The sequence below is a fragment of the Cololabis saira genome, chromosome 1, assembly GCF_033807715.1.
Source record: "Cololabis saira isolate AMF1-May2022 chromosome 1, fColSai1.1, whole genome shotgun sequence".
Taxonomy (NCBI): domain Eukaryota; kingdom Metazoa; phylum Chordata; class Actinopteri; order Beloniformes; family Belonidae; genus Cololabis; species Cololabis saira.
The window spans coordinates 11012230-11020432 of NC_084587.1; the positions used below are offsets into that span (position 1 = coordinate 11012230).

The following is an 8203-nucleotide window of genomic DNA, read 5'->3' on the forward strand; positions in this document are numbered from 1 at the left end:
CGCGCAACGTAGGCTCTGCGTCGAGTTAACGCGGGACCATAATTCAGACTTTACGTCATCGCTCTGCGACGACATCAGTCATTCAGCACATGCAGCTCACAAACATGTATTGTTGCTAAACCTTTTTTTATTTTTTTTTTTAAAAAAGGTCTTAAAATGTTAAAATGCCTCTATGTTGGCTTATCAGCGAAGAGGGCAATCACAAACCCATCCAACTACCTCATTTGCAGCCAGTTTTCGTGGGTCGTGGCCCAGAAACGACTATTAAAGACAAAAAGTGCTCTCGACAGCAAGGTAATATACAATAATATGATAATGCAAATACGTGATTCTACGCAAGTAATTTAACTTGTATTGAAGTCCAAAACTACGACGGAGTATTAGGGCCAAACTAAGAGAAAAAAATTGGAAATTACAAGAATAAAGTTATAATGTTGCGAGAATAAAGTCGTAATAGAATAAAGTTGTAATATTATGAGAATAAAGTTGTAATATTATGAGAATAAAGTCGTAATATTATGAGAATATAATTTATGAGAACTCTAACAGGAAGAGCATCTTCTCCCTATGTTAAAATGAGGAATATTGAGCATCTTGTGAAGTTCTACATAACAACCTGACAATAAATGTAAATACTGGAAAATAATGTGCAATATCATTCACTGCAACGTGCAATTATGTAAATATCCGTCTGTTATCTATTTTATATACCAGTATTTATTATTATTATTATTATTATTATTATTATTATTATTATTATTATTATTATTATTATTATTGTATATATCAGTACTGTTTATAGTGTGTCATACTCCGGTATTATTATTATTTCTATTGATGCCTCTTGTTTTGCACTATCCCCTTTGCTGCTGTACACTGCGAATTTCATCACTGTGGGACTAATAAAGGAATATCTTATCTTATCTTCAACTTTATTCTCGTAATTTTACGACTTTATTCTAATATTATTATGACTTTATTCTTGTAATTTCCTTTTTTTTTTGTCTTAGTTTGGCCCTAATACTCTGTCGTACAAAACATCTCAGGAATGAAAAGAAGCGAAATGTCAAATGCTCAGATTACTTTTCAAATCAAAGCCGGTGTAATTTATAAGGTAAAAAGGTAAAAGTTATTCTGTTTTCCTAACTCGTTGTAACCTGTTCAAATGTTCCCACCTCCCCACCAGTTGAACTGAGAGCTGAATGCAACAAAGGCTATGTCAAAGTTAAACAGGTAAGGCGCATGAAAACATTGCTATTAAAAAAAAAAAAACAACTACTGTAACATAAACATGTAATGAATGTTTAGTATGCCTTCACTGTAGTGATTTGTCTTAATCCAGGTTTTGATGTAACCCTTGAGTCACTCTTATTTACTGCCCTCTCAGGTCATTAGAGGATAAAAAAACAACAACCAAAAACTGCTCACAAAAGCTGCTACAAACAGGGTTCGTACGTTTTGAAAAAACCTGGAAAAGTCATGGAATTTGAAAATATAATTTTCAAGGCCTGGAAAAGTTTTAGAAACAAGAGTTCACCCCAAAAGCTTGGAAAAGTCATGGAATTTATTTTTCTCATATTTGATAACATTTAGTAATAACAGCCTATACGGTAGATTTAAAATGGATCAATAAATATTTCATATCGAAAAGTGCTTATTCATTTTTCAGACCCTATTACCCCAGAAACATTTATGTCTCGTGAATTTCGTCAGTTATTTGTTCTTTAATGTGAATGTGCAATATTAGATTACTATACATACTACAACATATTGCTGGTATATCAATGTTAGTTTAAACAAATGTTTAGTTTTGTATAAAACCATAATTGTCATTAGATCTCTACTGTGGTGACTTTTGACATAGTTTTATTCCTATATTTCATTCCTACATTGATGTTTTAGAGGTCATGTATAGTCATGGAAACGTGCTGCCAAGTCATGGAAAAGTCATGGAAATGTGTTGGTTAAAATGTGTATGAACCCTGTACAAAAACATTGCAGATTAATATATTTATTCACTTTCAACTTAAGTATTAATGAAAACAAACAACTCTTCACTTACTTATTATTTTTGACCCCATTAAATGTCAATTTAACGACGCAGTTTTCCTAAAAAAAAAAACCAAACATATGAAATGTATTTTATATGTTAACTTTTATATTGTTTTTTTTGGGGGGGGATGGCTATTAAAGATCAGTCTTAAATATATCAAAGATAAGGAACATGATTGATTTAATGCATGTTTAGTTTAGTTTAGTTTTGTGTTTGTGAGATTTTTAAGTTAATACATTTTCAGGACACTAGAGGATAAGAAATTCCTATCGAGTCCCGTTAAAACCACACTATTAATATCACACGTGTTACACAATATAATCATGCATTCTGTAATGTCAGGGGTTTATCTTAGAGAAAAGTAAAATGTACCTTTTTACTGTTTACCATGAGATGGCACCATTTTCTCTTTATAGGCCTATGTATGAAAAACTTGTAATTTTTCAATGCTGAAACAAATAAAAAATGCAAAACAATGCATCAAAATCAATGTTGTTATTAATCTTTGATATTTTCAAGACTTACGTATTTAAAAATCATGTTTTGAGTGGAAAATAACTAATTTTATAGTTTGCTTGCTTTTTCATAAAAGCAGTGATGTCATGTTATAAAATTGGCATTTGAAAGTTAGCAAAAGAAAGTGGGAACAAATATGAATCTCAATGTTTTTTGTTGGTTTTTAAAAAGCTTTCTGGGAAAACAAAAACAATAGACAGCAAAACAAACCTCCCCATTTCGAGTAACAGCTAAAATAGTTTTCAAAGATATAAGGAAAGAATGACCTGAAAGGACAAATAATAAGTCCGTAATGACGTACAAGGGTTAAGATGAATATTTGAAATGATCTCACTCCCCATTAAACTTTCTCCCATCTGTCATCTTTCTTCTGAAGCTGGGATTAAACCCGACCTCCGTAGACTCGGTGGTGGTGGGTAAAGGCAATGAGGTGAAAATAAAGCCGGGACAGCAGCTTCGTGTTGTCAATCAGCTTTACCCGTACACTGTACTGTTCAAAGAGGATCCCACTGGGAATCAAAGTGGCACCAAAAGACCGCGAGAGCAGCTTTCACATGACAACGAAGACCAGGGAGAGACTCAGAGCATGAAAGCAGCAAAAGTACCAGAAAAGAGCTGGGTGTCAGCTAGTCCTGAAGAATGCCCAAAAGCAAGTGTAAGGAAAGGAAACATTGCCTGTGTCTTATAATTTTATGTTTTTAATTATTAAATGTGTTGCTTTTGATCTAGTATGGATCAAGTTCAGGGTTATATGAATATTTTATACATAAGGGTCAATGACGTGACGCCTATATTTTCTGGAAAACAGATTTTTTTTTCAACTCAAAAAAGGTTTAAATGGATAAAAAAAATACCATATATATGACCTACCTGTCCCACATATGGACTCACTTGAATTTTACAAAAAATACTAGTTATTTGGGATTTTGTTGTTGTTTTAAGCGTCAAAATGTCATGTGGTGCGACCATCCGACCACGACTCTTGTTTTGAAAACTTTTTTTGAAATCACTCTAAATGTATTTAAATCAATCTTCTGCCCTATCTGGCATGATTTCTGAACTGTCTTGTAGTGTGTAAGATTGCAACACATTTGTATTTATATTTCCATCATAATATACAAACAAGTTTGACTGATGTCCATTTTATGAAATATCACGTGACATTAAAATAACCATTTTTGTATAACACTGAAAACTTTAAAAAAGGAGTCAAGATGATTCATTTATTTTAATATGAATCATGGTTGCACCACATGACTTTTTTTAAGGCTAGTGCCAATTCATCTTGACAACAATCACTTAATTTAAAAGTTTTATATGAATTTATGTGTACACAACATTCTTAATGTTTGAACTACTGCAATAGATATTCTTTTTTTTTAAATTATTTTAAAATTGACCTGTTGAAAATCCTTATTCGTCATTGACCCATAAACAACATGTTAACTAATGTCTTTCACAGGAAAATGTAGGACATTGGAGCCAAGGCCTGAAGGCGTCTATGCAAGATCCAAATATGCAGGTAGCTCCTTTACAGGGAGTTACATTTGCTGCAAAGCTGACTGACTGCTGATATTTCCTGTTTTTAAACAAGTGTCATATTTTAATGGCACCATTTCAATTTTTCAGGTATTCAAGGATGATAAAGTCGTCGTTATCAAAGATAAATACCCAAAGGCTCGCCACCACTGGCTGGTCCTTCCTTGGCAGTCGATTCCCAGTCTGAAGGCTTTACGCGGGGAGCACTGTGACCTGCTGAAACACATGCAACAGGTCGGCGACCGCATGATTCAGCAGTGCCCAGATTCTGGCTCCACGCGCTTCCGCACTGGTTACCACGCCATCCCAAGTATGAGGTATGTTATAACTGTTTGTTTTTTTTGAAAATTTTATTTATAAGATTTTTCCAGTATAAAACACATACAAAACAGCAGAGACAAAATATAATGAAAAAAAAAAACAGATCAGGACAAAACAAAACAGAAACAAAACGAAACAAACTGCCAGAAGGGATATAGTCACGTAATAGTAACACTTATGCATGTCAGCTCACATACAGAGTCAGGGTATACAGGTAGAATAAAAAGTCCAAGACAGAGTCCACGGTGTCCAAAGAGCGAGGTCCAAGTGTAGACAAGGGGGCGGAAACTTGACTGTGTAAAGCTTAACGCGGACATAACAAGACAGCATGGGATGGAATAGAAGAATCCAACATCACTGGTCCAGAGGACGATGTCTACCATTTTTAATATACTCAATAAAGGGTCCCCAGGCATCTAGGAGCGGGTGTCTGACAGAGTATACCGAATTTCTTCCAGGTAGATACAAGATACCATGTCGTTCAACATGTTATAACTGTTTTAATGGGGTTTTTGTTGTTATTTTTAAATTTTTTTTTGCTGCTCATCAAATCCTAAGACTTGTACTTGTGTCATCACAGAGCTGCTGCATCAAGCTGGCACAACCACGGCACCATCACTTGAATCGTTGTCTCATTATGTGGTTTTTCCAGTTTGCAGTCTCGTGTGTTTTCAACAAAACGTATAACTACTTGACCACGGTCTTGAATTTTACCCAGGGTGGACATTTGGTTCCATTAGTATTAGTATTCCATTAGTAGGCTATAGTCTGTACTCGAGTTGAGGGGGGATGAGGGGGGATGGCATCCCCCCCTGAAATAAAAACGGTCAAAATCACCCCCTCTGTAAAACTGCTACCCCCCCTTTCCATCCCTTATTTTCATTTCATCAGTCATTTCATCAATGAATGTGGTATTACTGCTATTTTAACATTTAGAGTCATCACCAGAAAAATAACTTATTTGACAATTTTCACCTGTTTCAAGTAAATTTTCACTTGAAATAAGTAGGAAAATCTGCCAGTGGGACAAGATTTATCTTCTCATTACAAGCAAAAAAATCTCTTTCTACTTATTTTAAGTGAAAATCTACTTGAAACAGATGAAAATTGTTGTTTTTTCCAGTGATGAGTCTTGTTTTAAGTGTAATGAAATTTTTTTTACTAAAATGAGACATTTTAACTAGAAATAAGACAAATATTCTTGTTAAGATTTTGAGTTTTTGCAGTGATCCATTTGACTTATCCTGTGAAGGACAGAGTCATATTGATAAGTTCAGAAAAGTGTTTTTTATTGTTGTGTTTTGATGTATTTGATGTAAGCCCAGTGGATATTTAAAGCTTACAGAAGGCTGCATTTAACTGCTGCTATGTCATTCCTGCAGTATTTCTGCAGGTGTTTTGGTCACTGCTATTATTTGTAATATATTATATTATTTGTAATCAGCACAAATTATCTGTCCCCATATGATAAAATCCACCATCCCCCCTGATTTTATTTTACAACTCGAGTACTGGCTACAGTATCTGCTCAGTGGAGGTTTTAACCTTTCGCATTTGGCTCAGGGTTACTAGGAACTATTCTTAAACCCCACCACTCACTCAACTGAACGTCCAAGAACCCTACAAATGGTTATCAAGTAAACAGCTGTTACTAAATGTTGGACAGTAACACTCAAGGGATCATATGCCAGAGTTACTACTACATGGGTTCCCTTGCCTTTTGCCTGTAGAAATCTGGGATGGGCTCCAGTAGATCCCTGTGATACTAAAAAAGAAAAAGGAGGCATGGATATTAAATGGATGGATATTTGTGAATATCTAAAAGTAAAGGGATTCAGCATTAAAAAAAAAAAAAAAAAAAAAATACCAAAGGTCTTGCCAAATGCAGCCTCTGGAAAAAAGAAGGCACTTGTTGAGCTATTTTGTTTGTATGTTTTTCTTCCAAAGTACTTTAATTTGTCTTTGTCTGAAATGGGTACATTGACAAGACAACACTTATGCACTTATTGGTTAAGGAAAATGCATTTATATTGTTAAATACTAGTCGGCAGTACCTGTGACTTTATGCACATTTTACTGCCACCTAGTGGCAAAAGCTTAAGCTTAATAACTGTATTATGACTAATAGCCTCCTATGTACTCCCACAAATATGCCTGAAGAGGGAACTGACAATCAGACCTGTGTCTAAATGTCGTAGCAAAAATCGCTTTAGCAAATTAAAGCATGTAAAGAGAAATTCTGTTTGCAATTCCAATAAGGAAATTCACAAGTACTTTCGACTGACACTTATTTCCTTTTTATTTTGCTCTCTTACAGTCACGTTCACCTCCATGTGATCAGCCAAGATTTTGACTCTCCTTGTTTAAAGCACAAAAAACACTGGAACTCCTTTACAACCGACTATTTTATGGAGTCTCATGGTGAGAACACATAATATTATTACATATTTTTATATATATATATATATATATATATATATATATATATATATATATATATATATATATATATATATATAAATAATATATATAATATAAAAAAAATATATACAGGACTGTCTCAGAAAATTAGAATATTGTGATAAAGTTCTTTATTTTCTGTAATGCAATTAAAAAAACAAAAATGTCATCCATTCTGGATTCATTACAAATCAACTGAAATATTGCAAGCCTTTTATTATTTTAATATTGCTAATTATGGCTTACAGTTTAAGATTAAGATTCCCAGAATATTCTAATTTTTTGAGATAGGATATTTATGTTTTCTTAAGCTGTAAACCATGATCAGCAATATTAAAATAATAAAAGGCTTGCAATATTTCAGTTGATTTGTAATTAATCCAGAATGTATGACATTTTTGTTTTTGTAATTGCATTACAGAAAATCACAATATTCTAATTTTCTGAGACAGTCCTGTATATAGATGTACATTTTTTTATGCATTTATTTTTTTCTAAACAGTATTTAATTACAAAGTCTGTCACAACATGGGCACAATACATACATGTTTTTCCTCCTACAGATGTCATTCAGATGCTTGAAACAAATGGAAAGGTGGTGGTAAAAGAGGGCACCAGTGACATGTTGAAACTGCCTCTCCGCTGCCACGTCTGTCACAAAGAGTTGTCCACTATACCTGCTCTGAAGGAACACCTGAAATCTCACTTTCCGAGATAACAACGTGACTTTGAATTAAAATAGATGTTTCAGATGTTCATGCGAGCTCTGCATGTTGAATAGTTTTGCCACTTTTGTACATTTTCAAGTTGTGTTAACGAGTTGAAATTATTTTGCTGGACCAGAAGCTTTAGTTGCATTTTCAACTTTCCACTAATTGTCATTAAGTAAGATGAAAGTCTGTATCAAGATGTACATCATTTATGTTGAAAATTTCAGTTTTGAAACATGTTATTTCTTCTTCCTATCTTTTCAATAGTTATAGTAACATAGATGGCATTAAAGTTTTTCTGAAAACATAGTTTTTTTCTTTATTCTACAAATTACGTTTTTTTCAATGCCTCTTAGTACCTATTTGCAGAAGTTTAAGATTAGATTAACAAAATATGTAGTGATGATGTCAGAATATTTTAAAAGTCTGAAAGCTTAGTTTTCATTTAAGACACAAACAATTGCATATTCACGCGCAAATAAACTCATAAGTGACTTCCTCTACAAAGGTCAGTCCTGTAGTTATAACAAAAGTGATCCAATCCAGAGGATTTTGAACTGTCACACACGTTTCTTCTTTAAGACACTGATCAGTCCTTTTTCCT

At 33.5% G+C, this 8203-nt stretch overlaps 1 protein-coding gene across 1 annotated transcript; it reads left to right on the plus strand.

The window, feature by feature from the left end:
• Positions 1 to 75: 75 nt before the first annotated feature.
• aptx (aprataxin) lies at positions 76 to 7880 on the plus strand. Its single transcript, XM_061729685.1, has 7 exons — positions 76 to 294; positions 1187 to 1233; positions 2946 to 3224; positions 4032 to 4091; positions 4199 to 4425; positions 6747 to 6850; positions 7453 to 7880. Exons 1-7 carry the CDS (start codon positions 165 to 167, stop codon positions 7605 to 7607), a joined length of 1002 nt encoding a protein of 333 aa, XP_061585669.1. The 5' UTR covers positions 76 to 164; the 3' UTR covers positions 7608 to 7880.
• The last annotated feature ends 323 nt before the right edge of the window (positions 7881 to 8203 follow it).